The sequence below is a fragment of the Tauraco erythrolophus genome, chromosome 7 (assembly GCF_009769465.1).
Source record: "Tauraco erythrolophus isolate bTauEry1 chromosome 7, bTauEry1.pri, whole genome shotgun sequence".
NCBI lineage: Eukaryota > Metazoa > Chordata > Aves > Musophagiformes > Musophagidae > Tauraco > Tauraco erythrolophus.
The window spans coordinates 25,535,303-25,553,575 of record NC_141471.1 but is presented as its reverse complement, the minus strand read 5'-3'; the positions used below and the strand labels follow the sequence as shown (position 1 = coordinate 25,553,575).

Here is an 18,273-nt window from a genome sequence, read left to right as displayed (position 1 = left end):
AATTCTGGGAAACACTGAGCCTACACAGTACATCTGAGCTGTGTGTGTGCAGACATGCTATACTGAATGCATGCCCCTAAGCTTCGTGACCTCCCTCAGAGAAAGCTCAGCTTCACTAAACCATTAGATAGACCATATAATAACTGTAAAATTCTAAAGCAAATGCCAAACAATATTTATTTGTCCATTATTTTTTCTGACAGAATTAATGACAATTCTTCAGGATTAGTGAATGGACACCTGCCATGCTTTTTCAGGTGCTAATCAGTTTTCAAAACGGACTGCACTGTCTGAAGAAGTTTGATACGTATATTTTCAACATTAACACACCTGCTAATAGAGAAATGGACGGTTACAGTACCACATACCTGCAGCAACCAACATACAAGTTAAGCAAGAGTGACATCCAGTGGTTAATTATAGCATGTCAAACGTTTTAACAGACACAAAATTCACAGATATTAGAACTGGAAATCTAAACTCAATTTTTCCATCTGCTCAATCAGTCTACACATGTCTTTGAACATCTTAGTCACTTAAATATAACCCAGTCATTCAGAATCCATTTAATGTTTCACATACAAATTTTCTAGTTCCTCCTTTTTTGTTTCCACATGAAGAGTTAAAAAAATCTTGCGGGAGTTCAGCAGCAGGAAACACATGTAATAGGTCACCTTTATTAGAAAGGTAAGTTAGACCCATTTGTAAAACTAATCAATTCCCTGGGAAGACTAGAAGCTCCCATTCTTGGGCATCCTTCAGTAAAACTACTTTATCAGAGACCCCAGTGTCTTGTAACTGTGCAATAGTCTCACTCACTCCGGTGTTGCAAAAATGCAAATCCACCAAATCAATAAAATGCTGGTATAGTATTCAGAAAGCATATTTCTTCCTTGTAATTAAAAGAAGCATTCTTGTAATTAAAAGCAGCATTAAATATCTTCTGATTTCTAGATACTTTGAAGGAATTGAGTTTTTAATTGTCTGAAATTATAAAAATTAAAAATTGGTTGTTGAACTGAAGTTCAAGAGAGTCTATTTAGTATAGTTTCATGAATAGTTATATCTCAAGCAAACATAACCAGACTCAAAGTCTAAACACAGGATAAAAATAATGAACTGAAAAATGCACCAATAGTCCTTAGATTCCTGTCATACGGATGGACTCGGGTCAGCTACGTCACGGATAGGGGTTTAATGCACTTAAGTATTCTCTTTGTTCAAGGAAAAGGTAAGTGCTGGCTTCTTAAACAATGAAACCACACAGCTTAAAAATTCCCAGAAGGAATACTGATGCTTCTTCAAAACAAGGTTACACTCGAGATCTGAGACAATACCTCTAAGAAGCCAGTAAAACAGATCTAATATTACATTTCTACAAATGTTCCTTCTTCCAATTAATTAAAAAAAAGTTTCTTTTGTGGAAAAGGAGTCCCTAGACTGAGAAAGCAGACAGAAAAGAATTCCTGCTGAGAATCAGTGGGTTTAAAGCTAGTAATGTATCAGGCTTCAGTGTAATAATACATTCTGAACCCTCCTGAAATAAGCTGGACCCCACTCTGACAAGACCTTTAAATCCTCTGAGTGTCAGAAGATTAAGCTTGACACCTTTGGAGTTCTGGCATAAGATGACTCTCAACTAACCCTCTATTTTTAGAATTAGATGTTGCAGTACTGATTGACAACTTAGCTACTAAAACTGAAGTCTGGCATGAATCTCTCTTTTCTCAGGAATCAAGCTTTATTTGTTGGCATGTCAGCCACAGGAGCCTACTCAGTTCTTCTGCAGAGGACATTGGCAGATCTTACATAAAATCTTAAACAGTTCTATACATCTTCAGGGCTTATCAGCACAGGGCTAAAGAGTTATCAATTTTTGCACTAGGACAGATTTGGTGGATCAATCTACTAGCAGAACAGGTGCACGTATCTTCCTCAGGGGAAACAGAAAAGAGAATGACATGTTATTTACAATTTTCTCCTTTTTTGAAAGCCACAGATGTTATCACGTTTTTCTGGCTTGAAGGTCAGCACTAAGCACTGCACAAACTCTTTTATAAAAACAGCCCTCAAACAAGAAAAATGAATCACAGGTACTTGAAATAGTATAGAAATTATTTCATATCAAGAAATAAGGTCCACGTTTTGCTCAAGTGAGAAGTACTGAAGGGCAAATGGAACAGTTAGCTGAAACTATACTGCCCAAAAACCTGAGCTCTAAAGCTTCAGTGATGCAAGGAAACATATTTCTTGTGCTGTCTCAGTAAACAAAGCTTTCCAGGTGTTTCATTATGGAATAAGCACTGCACTGACTTACCTATTTTAGCTGCTCATCAACTATTTCCCCTCCCTTTGAAGGATATTAGCCAATTAGAAATGTAAGCCAGTAGAAAAAAATGTGTAAGTTTTACAAGTCCTCCAAGATCTAAAGAACACTTAATTTTTGCAACATTACTTTACTTGAAAATAAGTCAGTCACTCTCACTATCTTAGAGCAAAATGTACCATCTTACATTAAGAATATTTTGTGGAATTGGCAAAGACAGCTAATCACTTTGATACTGACCGTATGCAGACAGATCCTAGAGCAAATTCTGAAGCATGGATACCAAGTGCTGTAGGACACTGTTGCTCAGTTAATTGTTACCCACCTCGTCCCTTTTTGCTGTACCATGAGCTTGCCTTGAAAGAAATTATTTGTTCCGTTATGACAAGAAGCAAGCAATTATTTGGCCATTGAAATATTTCATGTCCAATCTTAATAAGGAAGTTTAAAATGTAGAAATGTAAAGCAATAGCTTAAAGAACATAATATCTGTGTTGCTACCACTAATAACATCACTCCAGTGTCATTCCAGCATCACTTCTGGTGTCATACTGCCTGTCACTAAACACCTCCTTTTTTGACTGTCTCAAACAAATAAAACAAAGTGACCAAAACGGTTTTCAAATGAGAAGACTCTTAGTATACTGGAAAGTAAAAATTGTATGTAGGTCATGAAGACCAGCACCCAAAGTTAGTAAAGGAAACAAATAAATGTATTTACCTCCTGGAACGCCTTCTGCAGTAACAGCAGTAACAGCAACAGACTGCTAAGGACACCAGGATGAGTCCAGCTACTACAGCTATGGCAATAATTAAAGCCTCAAAGTTTACTGAAAAATAGGAATATATTCAACTTGTTAGACTCTAGCATTAACATTTCTCTTTCTGATAATTCTTCCCCTCCTTCCCAAGCATTTTTTTATCTCTGTATAAAAAAATTAAAACAAAACACACAATTCTTTGCAATCACCCCAGGTAAAGCTCAGCATATCACATTAGAATTTTGCTACTATGCATAATCTACACTGAACATTAAGTAAGATTGCTCTTTACATATACCCAATTATTAAAAGTCATCCTGTAATAATTTATATGATATATATCTACTGGTGTGATTCTACAGCTCTGCCCTCCCAGTCACGATCTTAGCAAATGTACAGCACAAACAAAGTCATATAGATGTAGCATCAGTGTACACACATTACATGCAGCAGTTAGAGGAAGAGCAAAATTAAATAAGACAATGTCAGAGGACTGGAAGGAGTCAATATAAAATTTTCCATAAAACTTTCTAAGTCATCTTCTAGAGCTATTAACAAATGGAGGGGCATGGTATTATTTTACCAGTATCCACTATAACTACTGTAGTTGGTCTACACCAGGACAGGACTGCATTCATAAAAAACAAGAATCCGAAACCTGATGTCCTGGAAGAGTGAGGCCCAAGAAAGCAAATAGGGATACAAGCAAAGCTACAGACACAACTTTAAGGAGTTTGTAAAGGACAAAATGAAATCATTCAGGGAAGTTGCAATAACAGAGATAAAAACTAAATGTCTCTCCCCACACATACTCCATACTGTCTATTTTAAAGCATCATAGGGGAAGGGGCAGGGAAACTGTCTCTTCTCCTTTCTCCCTCATAAATCCCTCTGAACTCTGCCCAATTCAGCAGCTTCATGCTGCTGCAGTAATACAAAGTAGCTGCACATGCACTTTTTACTGCTTTAGGGTACTAGTGACAAGAGTCAAATTTAGCAAGAGAACTTCAGAGGGTCTATCCTCTCTGATCACATGCACAAGTCAAAGTTTGTTACTTCTCTACAGATCTCACCAACTCGCATCTGGCCAAGGCCTATTCTTCACAAATCTTGCCAAAGATTAGTTTCTACCAAATATTTGTGCTTGTGTGTTATAATTTACTGGCTTAAGTTTATAACACAGACTAATACATAGTTTCTAGTTGCAATACACAAGTAAATCTTGAACATGTATATTCTGAAAGTAACACATTTCACCATACCACATTTTTCATTGTTATTCCCCTACAAGTTACAAAGAATTCAATATACCTCACTCAGTGAAGTAAAAACAAAAAACGATTTTAATCTTCATTTTTTTTTTAATTATATTATTTACTTTTTAAAATGCCGTTTAATTGACAAAAAACATATTCTGAATCCACTAACAAAGTGCAGAAAAAGACTGTCAGTTTGCAGCTCGCATTCCTGTCCCCACTATCTATTTCATTTGCTTATGATTCATGAAAAACACCACAATCAAGGTACTTTGGTTTACATTGCTTCTACACTGTTCTTTTTCCTTCACTGCTGGTTAATAATCTGTCAGCACGTCTTATTCCATAAAAATTGTAACTGGAAGCCAGTCATTTGGTTTTGACTTTTTGAGAATTGCAATATTCACCTTCATTTTCAGTAACAATGAGCCAACACTCATCTCTTCATTTTATTTGCAAAAGGAAAAACACCACCATGCTCAAAATGTAATTAGTTTTCCTACTGTGTCCGAAGGGGACAGTCTCAATAAGACTATATATCCCCATGGCATGTTGCTGCATACAATTTGTAAAAAAATCCATTAAGGAAATGCATATCTAAGGGGGTTTTGTTGTTGTTTTGGGTTTTTTTTCTTTTCCACTTTACCTTTTTTGTCGAGAATGGGCTCCACTCTCTGTTTAAGCTGCATTCAATCTAGAAACACAAATGGCACCCAAGCTAGAAGCCATTTCTATAGGAGGTGTAAACTGTCAAGAATACCCTTAGTATCAGATACCAGTAATCACTGCTTTGCAAAAGGACACAGCACAAATGCATTTCTGTACTGGGAGTGGCTGGGACAGAGTTATCTTTCTTCACAGCAGCTGGTATTATGCTGTTTTCTGGATTTCTGGCTAAAACAGTGCTGATAACACACCACTGTTTTGGCTGTTGCTGAACAGGTTTGAAGAGCGTTGAGATTTTTCTCTTTCCTTCTCCCACTCCCCCAACTCTGCTCCCTCCAGTGAGTGGGGCTGGAGGTAGGCAAGAGATGCGAGAGATCAAGAGGGGACATTGCCAGAACACTTGCCCAAACTGGCCAAAGGGATATTCACACCATGTAATGCCATGATCAGCAACAAAACCTGAGGTAAAGGAAAAAGAAACGGAGGGCGTATCTGGCCTCCAAGGCGACTGCTGTTTGGGAACTGGCTGGGCATCAGTTTGCCTTTGAGAAGTGGCAAGTGATTTCCTTTGCTGCTTAGTTTGGGTGTCATCGCCCCCCTCCCCCCCCGCCATTTTTCCTTCATCTATTAAGCTGTCTTTATCTCAGTCCATGAGTTTTCTTGCTTTTGTTCTCCCTGTTTTCTTCCGCCATCCCACGGAGGCCAGGGGAGGGAGGGGGAAAGCAATTGTGTGGGTACTTAACTGTTGGCAGGAGTCAACCAACCACACTTCTAGAAAAAGGTTTGCTGAACAGTTCATAGTAACAGCATTTACTACAATACTGAAAGCCCGATTTCCTTAAAAGTGTGCCTTATCGGTGAAATTATGTTCCTTCTAAGCATAAATGCCTTCTCTCACAAAACAAACCACAAAGCCCTTCTGCTAAGAACAAAGAATTGGTAAATTCTCCTGTACTGTCGAACTCAGCCCCTTGGTTTGCTAGGATTATATGAAGTGGTAGTGTTCAGCAACTTGTACACTCCATTTTAATAGCAATCTTCTATCTCTGCTACTCTAATTCAAAGACCACTCCATAATCTGACTACTCTAAGTGTGATAACTTTCTTCTAATTTACAGTTAACATAGTCACTGATAGTTCACCTCCACTTGTTTTTGTCCTTTAGCCTCCTGGTGCTCATAAGCAAATACACAGTAAGCAGCAAGTCTTTGCTTTGCTGGACTGAAGATGTGCTCTTATTTCATATGCCAAGCTTTCCAAAGTCTCATTTGTTCTCTGTTCCAGTCTATTCTGAATTGAGATCTGTATACACAGTTTGCAAAACATCTCCAAAGATTTCACCCCAACGGCAGCATATGCACTGCACTGTATTTTGTAATACAAAACGTAAAGCAAAAGGAAATTTAAGAACAATGAAATGATGCAGCAGCACAAGCTGCAATGGCGCTCTGCAATTTCCTTTTTAACCTTAACTGTTTTGCCTTCAGCACCCACAGACTGCAGTTTTTTCTAAGCAAAAACAGCACTCAAGAATTTTTGGGTGGCTCCATTCCTGTGGATTTGGTTCATGGCTGCCACTGGAATATACTATAAAAATTGTAGATTCAAGCATATCATCCAACATTCTAAGAAACTTTTTAAAAGGTAAGAATGGTTGCCCTTTGTCAACAGGGAATGAACTTATTTCTCTGTACCTCAGAAGTATGGTTTAAGAAGCAGGTGAATCCTGACTACGTGCATAAAAATACTTGGAACATTCCAACATCCCAGTCTAGACTTCAGCGTCAACAGAACTTCACTACATAGTAAATGTTTTAAAGCCATCGGATCAGCGTAACTATACTGGCTGTTCACAAAGAACCCTCAACAATGACTTTTTCTAAGTCCAGAAGATTAGGGATCATAGGTCCAAATGTAACCACTGCTGCCTCCTCCTCCTCCCACTCCTCCAAATAAATTATCAGGAAATAGCTTTAGTAAGCAGTAGTCTTACTGTAATCTAGTTATACTAACAAATAATTATCTACAACAAAAGTAAAATTAGTACCTACTCCAGCAAACTCCCCATCGAGCATTTGAGAGTGAACATAACGAAGATGGTGGAAGAATGCTTCTTACAGGGTAATCAATACAAGTGTTGTTGGTGTAACACCAAAGGCACTGCAAAAAAAAGAAATTATTGATCTTTGAAAACAGTTTACAATTTAGTGCTCCTCTCCACAGACAGAATTCTTAAGTGCATACAGTACTGTACGGACATATTGAAAATGCTTTATAGCATAAAACCTACAGAAGTCCTGCTACAATTCCTAAGTAAGTCTAAACTGAATTGTGAATAAGTACATTTTCTACTTATAGGTAATAAATATTTACATTAGCCTGAAAATATTTGGGAACATACTGAGGTACTCTGTATATTTCAGGGTAAAAAGGGCTTTGAGTTTAGAATTATTGATATTAACATGCAACACAAAACCAGAAACTGTTCAGAATTCTAGAATGCCTAGTATCTTTGAGGAATGTAAATACACTTATAATCTTACCTCAGCCCTATATTTGACTATCAACAGAAACAGATAAAGAACACTTACAATTCTACAGGAGGTTTTGCTGCAAGGTAATAAAAGATACAGTCTTATCCAATTTGTGTTGCAAAGTACATTGGGTACCTTAATCGTGCACACTTACTTACATACCTGGGTATTTTTAAAATTGAAAATTTCTTATATATATGTTATAGTTACAATACCAGCACAACATTTTTGCTTTTCATATCACCACTAAGCATCAAGTTTAAGTTTTGTGTTTCATCTGTTAAAACAGATACTGATTCAAAACTCCTTTACCACACAACTCAACCAGTGCAGAAGTTTTAGATGATAGTAAAAGGAATTCTTGACAGAACAGGGTTTTTCAGGATTCATTCTAGAAAGAGCTCATCCAGAAACCACGCTTGATCTAACAGTACCATGAAGAAATCTGTCATACATCCTCAAGTGCACAAAATCTGTTATCTTGCTCCAAAAGGTTCAAAAACATTAAATACAATGGAAACTGTTTGTAGTAGATTCTGGTCTCTTGGAAAAAAAGTGAAGAATGAGACAGGAAAAGTTTATTCATATTTTGTAGTTGGTAGACTGTACAAGTCAAACATAACCATAAAGACACATCAACAAAAATAATTAAGAAGGTAGAATAATCTTTGCAAAAACCTGTCCTCCTAAATTTTAATTTTAATGAAGGACATTAGATGGGAACATGCTTATTTTCATTGGTTCAATTATTTAACAAGAATTAACAGTTCAAAAATAATGACTAACGGGGCAGACTAAAAGCCATTGTTAAACTTGTTTGAAGGTAACGTTGACCCTGTTCTGAGTAGAAAGCTGGACTAGATGACTTATGAGGTCTCTTCTAACCTGAATGACTCTATACTGTTGGTGACAACTAGGAGCATAGAAAGGTCAATTGTATCACTGATGGAGACTACTGCATCTAACTATTAAGAACGGGTATAGCCCAAAAGACAACATCCAATACAGCTACTGACTGGTGCAGAGGATGAAGCAAGATTCCATTGACTTGTTCCTAACACTAAAAATTGAGCTAATAATCAAAATCAAGTTTGAAAAAAAGAAAAAAGCCTAAACACCCAAGGGTGATATGTTTCCCTAACTTTGATCCTCATCTACATCACCTAAAAAATAAAGGCTGAAAAGACTTTATTTTATTTAGAGATTAATCATGTATCATTTGCAGAGTATGCTAGGAACCATGTTCACAATCTGATGAGTATCACTGACTTCATTTTAGTAGAGGCTTGTGGAAAATTAAATGCAACTTCATTAATTTAGTCCATACTCATTTTAAAGACATGTTCTCAGTATTAGAAGATATAAGTAACTGCAAACACAAAATGAATGCTTCTTCCTCTATAATCAGACAGATGTATGCAAGTGACTATTATCCTCACCTTTCCTTTGAAAAAAATAGCTATGTCTATTGAACATAAAATTTCCTATAGCTGTTGTTAGCTCCATTTTTTTAATGCCTAGCTTGCCTAAAATACGTTTGCCACCAGAATTTAGATTCTATACATTTGTTATTAGGAGAAAAATAAACAGCTGAGGGGAAAAGCATGTTGGTAGACTACTCAGAAGTTAAAAATCAAACTTTGGAAAATTATCCAGAATGCTGAGGTTTTACACAGATTTTAAAACGTAGTCCTATCTAACTAGTGTTTGCATTACATATTTTGTCTTACTGTCATAGGCAGTTAGAAACATGAAGACAAAACTATCAAGACATTAATCAATAGATATTTACACATTATCTGGTAACTAGATAAAGTTCTCAAATTTTAATTCACCTGATAATCTTCTAGACACAGCAGTAAATATTTCTTTGAAGTAAATAAACTGAGTTTCAGGATTCAACAGCACCAATCAAAACCCTTATATGTTATTTTTTAATGTACCATATTGTAAGGAAAAAGACAAAAGGCAAATGGTAGTCTATCTATGAAATTACCACTCAGAACTTATTGATAATAACATGAGAAAATAGATATTCATCAAGTCGAAAGACCAACCCAATTATAGCTACAATAAACAAAGTCTGAGCCTTTGAATTATAATTCTAGTTAACTGAACTAAATTACTACATCTGAGGGTTTGTTTGGAATTGGTTTTATCACCATTATTCACCAAATGTTAAATTTTCATTTTTATCTGCTGCTGCTATTTATATTATCAGCAATATGAAAACCTGATTTTTTTTCTACTGAAGTAATTAATTTCAGCAACTCTTGTTTGCTTTTGTATTGCTCATACAAATACTAATGATTTTGTTCTGTAGTCTTTTTTTTTTTTAATGTATGTGTGAATTGTCTGAATGAAGTCTAAACTCCTCTCTTCAAGGTTAACACTGATGCTATTGAAGCAGTTGCCCTGAATCATCCATCGTTCCATCACTGAAACAAGCCTGGACACTGTCATTGTTTTGACAGAATCTGAAAATAGTGTATCTGTAACTCCCTTAGTGACTCCAGTGCACAAACACAACAAAAGGATTTATTTCTCTCACAAGGTGAACACACAGCTCTCAGGTTAATAAAAGTTGTGCTCATGTATCTGCAGCAGCACTTATTTGAAGTAACAGTCACACCAGTGGTAGTGCTGAACATTTAATCTTTAATGACCCATATTTTCCATTTCCTACTTTATGCTTCTGAAGATGAAGAGTTCTTCACACAATGTTGTGCTTATGATGACAAATATACAGGTCTGACAACACACAATAACCACATCGATACAAGGCAACTAATATTTTTCCATTGAAAATAAAAAAAATGCATAAGACAAGCATGAAACAGGCACATTCACATATTTCTCTGTTTTCCCTAGTGCAAAAGTTTCACAGCAACTTACATAACTTAAAGACTCCTGAAAAACTTCTTTCAGTGACATCTGAAGACATTCAAGACAATCTTTCACTTTCAATAAGGGAGTTTCTTCTACTTTGCAGGGAGAGACACCTTTTGCATACTCATCACAACCCTTACTGTGGAGCTAAAAAGGTTTTGAGCACAGGACAAAGAAAGCAATTCTATTGCTTTAAACGTCTGCCTTACCACAGTATCATTGGAAAACTGAACACCTTGCTACCAGAGCAGAGATCTAGCCTGGCAGTCTTAAGAACTTCCAGTGTGATGTAGTCAGTGGAAAGGCCGACAGGCCTGAATATCTAGAAAACACTGATCCAGCCTGCCTCAGTTAAATGCATTACTTGGGGCATCTCCACAGAAAGGCATTTCCAGTTTATTTACATTAATTTCCCAGTTCTCCTATTCAGCATACAAGAAACACAAGGCACTTTACCTCTAAACGATTGAGTTTATCTAGCCCTTTTATAAGACAGAAATTTAACTAAGTGCTCCTTGCAAAACGAGGACAAGTCTACACCAGCAGCATCAACACTCAGTTGTGCTGTGACAGCGCTGAGCACACACTGAAGCCTGGAGTGTACACAGCCTCTTCTCTCCAAAGCACAGAAATACCCTGAGCAACGAAATCATGGAGCAACCATGGCAAAGGGAAAGCACACTGGCATGACGCGTGACAGAGAGGAAGCAGTATATCAGTTGACTCTACTATTTAAATAAGAACAGATACTAGAACTGACTGATCTTGATTTCCTCTTAAGGGTAGTTTGACTAGATTCACCATTTAAAAACAAACCAAAACCCCCACCAAACAGCCAAACAAACCCTAACAATTTGATTTACAAATTAAGTGCAAAAATGGCCAAATTCTCATCAGTCAAAAAGGACGTTAAAAATCTTACCGAAACGTTTTTTAGACATTCTTCACAGGACCTCCGGGAAAACTCTGAACACGCTAGAAAAAAGAAAACCACAGAAAGATGATATATTTATTTTTACTCCATAATGTCAAGCATCTATCATCATATCTAGCATTTTCTTTTTTCTACTTCAGGATATAAGCAACAATTTTGACTGAAGTAATGAAAGAAAAACTGCATTCCAGGAGAACTGTAGCAAACACATACAAGCATTTAAGTTTGACTTCTGACACAGGGAAAGAATTCAAGCTTGCCTTTAACTTCAGTTTGCTTTCTCTAAGGACAACATGGGAGATATAACTCAAGAGCCTCTCTGTATCTCTGCTGAAGTTCTAAGACTTCTACACTTCAACTTAGAGAATATTCCAAGTTTTGCAGCTTTGGAAGCCTAGCAAAAAGCTAACCTTTGCCTGAGGTTGGTCCCACTTTCATAGATATTAATCTTTTTGTGGGGTAAAAAATAGTTTTTAAAAGATAAAGCTCTCCAATAGCATGATTTTAAATAACAATTAAAAAATATTTCCAAACATAGGACAAAGTTATTTTGTAAGAGGTGAACAAGAACTCTAACAGAAGTTTGAAAAGCCAAGTGATGCAGAAGGAATAAATTAATGTTTTCTTTGTATTTTAAAAAACATCTTCTATCCTAAAAAAAGAAAATATTCACTGGTGTTCACATTCCCAGAGGACTGAAGCCAAAGGCTGGGACTTTCTTTTCAAAGTACTCAATGCTTATCAACTTAAAATCGGTCTTTAACCACAATGTAGACATAATTTGCTGCCCACTGGACCATGTCCATGCCATAGTCTTGACCTAGATTAACTACTTGACAGATGAGGGGTTCTTCTCTCCAGGTCTGAACCTGGATTTTTCTTCCAATAATTATAGTTCCTATGATCCCTTTTGATACTATTTAATGAAATTAACTTTTTATTATTTCCACATATCATAAATACGAGGGAAAAATATCTCCAAATCAGGAAATTCCAAATTCTACTTTTAATTAAAAACTGCATTAGTCACAAGCAGTTATCAATTTAAGCTAAATTACTGGCATGTTTTCAGACAACTATTTCAATGTTTTCTTTTCATAATTCAATATTATACCTTTCTGACACTAACTCTTAACATAAAATGTATTTTACATACCAGCATATTTAGCTTTTATTAGTATATCCCCATAGAAAAACCACTTGCTAGTTTATCCAGTACCAATTAGTGTTGTTATCAGTACCAAATAACTGAGAAATAGCCTAAGTGTAAGGCCCATATACCAATTCACGGGGGGGGAAAAAAAAAAAAAAATCAGGAAAAGCAGATTCAGAAATAGTTCTCAGCTTGAACAAAAATTTTCAAAAGGGATTATTCCACATGGAGTACCACCATGCCTATTATAAAAATATTTCATTACATTTTCAATTTAAGGTTTAGAACACTTAAGCAAACCAGCTTTCTGAACACAAATTAGGAAGCTATTGTCAGAAGTATGCAAGTACACCAAAGACTTCTAAAAACGTGGTTTAGGTTACATTTTCAGCAATTGAACCACCTACAGCAAAATGAAGAAATGTAACGCCTTAGATGCTTACCAAAGGAGGTAATCTCACAAGCTTTTCATGCTGTTTGCCTTCTTTAACTGCCTTCCTACTGACATATTACAACAGATAACCTTTACTGGCATATAACCAAAAGATGGGGGCTTAAACTATTAAAAAAACTCCCATAAATAATGCAAGTCTAATGTTTTTTAAAGAACAGTATAAAAGAGTTTTCATGAAAAATACTTCAAAATGTATCATCACAACATGCATCAAAAATCAAAACATCTTTATGTACTGCTGTTACAAAATTTAACATTACTACGAGTGATTGAAAAAAAATATTTTTTCCATTCTGCTTTATACATTTCTCTGGGTTGCGCAACTTACAGATATATAAATTTCCCACCAGTTACAGTATTCTCCACAAGAGCAGAAGATAGAACAAAACACCTCTCAAACTGAAAGAGAAGAAAAACTCAACAACCAACCCCTCTAATCCACCTTGCTAAAGCATTATGTTTACCAGCACACTAAACAACTTTGATTTTTTTTTTTTTTTTTAATTCTAACAGACACTAAGTTGACATCTCCCTCTAATATTTCAAGGGACTACTGTATTATCTTTATCAGGGGGAAAAAAAAAATAATGTAAGCCATAGCACCACTCACCAACAAAAACTCACATTTTATGTTAAACAGTATTTATCAAACATAATAATTCCTTCCATATTGGCATATAACATCAGCATGAATTAACGTGATTATCTCATCAATAAAATGAGAAATCATTTTTACATACCAAGCCTAGTTTACCAAGCAGTGTAAGTATTACTTTGGTTAGTGGTATAATTTTTACCAAAATAGTTCAGTGTAACACCTTGTACAGAGTGAACTGTAGCTGTATGAAGATTATAATTCTTACAAGATAAGAAAAAGCTATTACTGTTCGGGCATTATTTTTCTTTCTTTACAACTAGAATGCTGCCCACACATACAGGAGTTGCACTAAAAGTTAAGTATACACCACTTAGCCGTATGATCTCACTTTCTAGGAGACATACTCATGGACCAGGGTAACAACACACAAATACAGGACAAAGGCTGTTTCTCCACAAAATACAGGTAGAAACAGCATAGCACTGTCAATAAAACTCCATTTTGTTTAAAAACAGCTTTCCCACCTCCTCTTTCCCATATGTATTTATGCATGAAGGTAACATATGCAGAGATTTTTTTATCTTTTTTAAGGAAGACAGGGCTCTACACTGGCATACGCTAAGGACTGGCGACTGCCATACAACCTTAAGATAAGTAAGGAAGGGGAGAGCTCTTATTATTCCACTAAAACACCCACAAAACCAAAGCAAAACAGTGCAACTGCTCAGACAGTCAGAAACCTTTCAACACCTACTCTAAGCTTATTCATAGCTAGTTTACTTTAATTTGTTCTCTGCCCCCACTCTCAGGACAACACTGTTCTTCAACTTAAACTGTTGTTCCCTCCTACTGGTATAACAGCACTTTTTCCAAGTACTCTTATTCCCCCTCAGCCTTCCTCCTGCTCCAGTAGTCAAAGCCATACTCTTCTTGGCATTTTCTGAAATAGGGAACAATACAGCCTTTGCAGCCCTGCTTTGTGCCAGTCCAGTCCTGTTGAACGCAGGTGCTAAACTTCTGGAATATTTCGCAGGATGGCATACAAGGTCCCACAACCTTGCAAAACTACCATTTCTCTCTCTTCACAAGAGCATCACTTCAAAAACTGATACCCATCCGACGGTCAACGAGTCTACCTCCCTACTTTTTTCCAACTGCTTCAATTTAAGATTAAAATAATACTAGTCATATCGCCTAACAACCCATCTTTCATTTTCCACTTTAATCTTATTTCTAATATTTATTCCTTAAAGGTCACTCACATCTTTCTGCATAATATCATGATCCTTCTCCATATCAACAACCAGCTTAGCATCATGAGCATATTCTTAAACTTACTTAAGAATAACAGTACGTGAAAACTTGTTTCCTAGGGAATCCATAAGCAACTCCACTACCGATTCAACCTGATTTTTGGCTCCAACCAAACTCTGTTTCATTTACGTTTCTCAGAACTACTAGAAAGAAACTGATTAACTTGCAGTTATTAGCAGGTCTACCTTTTGTTCTTTCCTCTCTACCAGTTGAGGAACACTGACCGCTCCCCTTCTCTTCCGGTTCAAGTTAGTTGTCTCACAAAGTTGGATACTTTCTTTTTCGAGTGTAAACCCTTCCATAAAAAGAGTGAAACACCTCAAATTGTACTCTAAATACACACATCAAGCTCCACTTGAGACACCCTAATTACATGCAAACTAACCTGATGTACACATTTCTGGTCACATCTATTAGCAGTAACCGAATTTGAGCACAGGCTTCACCAACTGCTTTCCAAAAGCAGCTATGATAAGCGATTTCAAGAGAACAAACAGGACGGCTCCTCCGTCAGCTCCTCCTTCCAAGCCACGTTCCTTATCACCAGTCAGAGCAAAGAAAACCTAGGCGATTGCTGTCTCCTTGCAGCAAAACTCGCGATAACCCCACGGCCCCGAAGGACAGCCAGCAGCACGAGCCCTAGTACCACGGCCCCTTCCTTCGGTCGGAAGCTCGGAGCCAGCCCCCCGGGAGCAGGCTGCCCGTCCTGTCCCAGCCGCGGCGAGGGAGGGCAGCCGAGCCTGAAGCCGGACGGGCGGCTGCCCTCCCGCCACAGGGGACCAGCCCGCTCCGAGGCAGGGGTCGCAGACCAAGGCAAACCCCCGAGCTCCACCAACTCCCCAGAAGGCGCTCCCGAGCGGCACTCGGCGCCTGCAGGCCTCAGGGGGGCCTCTGCCCGTCCCTCCCGCCGTGTCCCCCGCAGCCCCGCTCAGGGGCGAGCGCGGCCCTCCACAGAGAAACACCCCGGGAAGGCCACACGGCCCGCGCCCACGGGCGAGCGCCTAAGCGGGGAGGAAGGGAACGGCGACGCGCAGCTCCGCGGCTCCCCGCCCCTCCTTACCCTGCGCCGGTGCCGGCGGAGCCGTGGCGGCGAGCTGCGCCAGCCCCACGCCGGCGCGGCCGCACACCAGCGCCAAGCCCTGCAGCCACAGCTGCCACAGCCGCAGCGCCGCCATCCCCGCGCCGCGCAACGGCCGCGCTCGCGCCAGCAACCGCCGGCGCGCAGGCGCCGACGACGCGCGCGCAGGCGCCGACGGCCCCCGCGGGGGGCGGGGCTCGGGGCTCGGGGGCGCGCGGCGGGCCGGGGTCGCGCGCTGCCCGGCGGGGCGGCCGCGGGACGAGAGGCGGCGGCGGGAGCGGTGCGGCGAGCGGCTGGTGTGGCGAGCGGCAGGTGTGGCGGCCAGCCACTCCCAGGCGTTCGCAGGCTGTTCTGGGACACAGCGAGCGCTCTTTCCCCTCTCTCGGTGTTCTTTCGGGTCGACCCTGTTTTTTCCTTCCCTCCCTGTCTGGACTCTCCCCGTCCCTGTGAGGGCTGGGAGCTGACAAGGATCCCCTGCCCTGTCTCCGGCTTGCTGGTGTTTTTCAGTGAGGATGGCCAGTGGGCTGTCAAAGCCATCGGAGCCAACACAGGTATCCCTGGGTCAATGCTGGCCCGAGAAGGGAGTAAAGAGATGTGAAAGTTTGCCATGCCCTTCCTGTTTTAAAAGATGAAGGGGTTGTTGGTATTCCATGGTGACCCACCTCTTAGGCCCTTGCAGGAACACATAATGCTCTTTGAAGTGCCCAGGAGTGCAAGACACGACACAGGAATGAAAGAAACAGACCCCAGACCCTCTGAGATGGCAGAGCAAGGACACGCAGGAAACTTGGGCCATCCGAAGGGCCCTTCGCAGCTGTGGTTAGACACCGAATCGAGTCCTCAGTGAAGCGAGATACTTTGCCATGCTTGGACAGCCAATCTTGCTTCAATTAAATGATCCTATAGCTGAACTTTGTTACCTTCTCCGTGATCATGCTCAGGAATGGGAAGTTTGATACTGAGCAATCAATAGAATCATAGAATCATAGAATCATAGAATGGTTAGGGCTGGAAGGGACCTTCAAAGGTCATCTAGTCCAACCCCCCTGCAAGGAACAGGGATATCTCCAACTAGATCAGGTTGCTCAGGGCCTCGTCCAACCTGGCCTTGAACGTCTCCAGGGATGGAGCATCCACCACCTCTCTGGGCAACCTGTTCCAGTGTTCTACCACTCTCATAGTAAAAAATTTCTTCCTAATATCCAACCTGAACCTACCTCCCTCTATTTTAAAACCATTACCCCTTGTCCTATCATAACTGGCCCTCCTGAACAGCCTCTCCCCATCTTTCCTGTAGGCCCCCTTGAGGTACTGGAAGACCGCTATAAGGTCACCCCGGAGCCTCCTCTTCTCCAGGCTGAACAGCCCCAACTCTTTCAGGCTGTCCTCATAGGAAAGGTGCTCCAGCCCTCTTATCATCTTCGTGGCCCTCCTCTGGACCCTCTCCAACTGGTCCATGTCCTTCTTATGTTGGGGACTCCAGAACTGGATGCAGTACTCCAAGTGAGGTCTCACGAGGGCAGAGTAGAGGGGGAGAATCACCTCCCTCGACCTGCTGGCCACGCTCCTCTTGATGCAGCCCAGGACGCGGTTGGCCTTCTGGGCCGCAAGAGCACATTGCCGGCTCATATTGAGCTTCTCGTCCACCAGTACTCCCAAGTCCTTCTCCTCAGGGCTGCTCTCGATCCAATCACCACCCAGTCTGTATTTATGCCTGGGATTGCCACGACCCAGATGTAGGACCTTGCATTTGGCCTGGTTAAACTTCATGAGGTTGGTACGGGCCCACCTCTCCAGCCTGTCAAGGTCCCTCTGGATGGCATCCCTCCCTTCCAGCGTGTCGACGGCACCACACAGCTTGGTGTCATCGGCGAACTTGCTGAGGGTGCACTCCATGCCACTGTCCACGTCACCGACAAAGATGTTGAAGAGGGCCGGGCCCAACACGGACCCCTGAGGGACGCCACTTGTGACCGGTCTCCACTTGGACATTGAGCCGTTGACCACTACTCTCTGAGTGCGGCCATTGAGCCAATTCCTTATCCACCGAGTGGTCCATCCATCAAACCCATGACTCTCTAATTTAGAGAGAAGAATGTCGTGCGGGACAGTGTCAAAAGCTTTGCACAAGTCCAGGTAGATGACATCCATTGGTCGACCCTTGTCCACCGATGCTGTCACCCCATCGTAAAAGGCCACCAAGTTGGTCAGGCACGATCTGCCTTTGGTGAAGCCATGTTGGCTGTCACCCACCACCTCCTTGCTCTCCATGTGCCTTAGCATGGTTCCCAGGAGAATCTGCTCCATGAC

General features: G+C 40.2%; 1 protein-coding gene across 1 annotated transcript in view; it reads right to left on the bottom strand.

Annotated features, from left to right (window-relative positions):
- Positions 1-16,060, bottom strand: part of PTTG1IP2 (PTTG1IP family member 2) — a 33,405-nt gene extending 17,345 nt beyond the window's left edge. Inside the window, exons 1-4 of the mRNA XM_086614731.1 lie at positions 15,946-16,060; positions 11,355-11,407; positions 7,061-7,169; positions 3,048-3,156 (exon numbers count right to left, since the gene is read on the bottom strand). Coding sequence (XP_086470857.1) covers positions 3,048-3,156; positions 7,061-7,169; positions 11,355-11,407; positions 15,946-16,060 — 386 coding nt within the window. The remainder of the gene's footprint in view (positions 1-3,047; positions 3,157-7,060; positions 7,170-11,354; positions 11,408-15,945) is intronic.
- Positions 16,061-18,273: the final 2,213 nt, after the last annotated feature.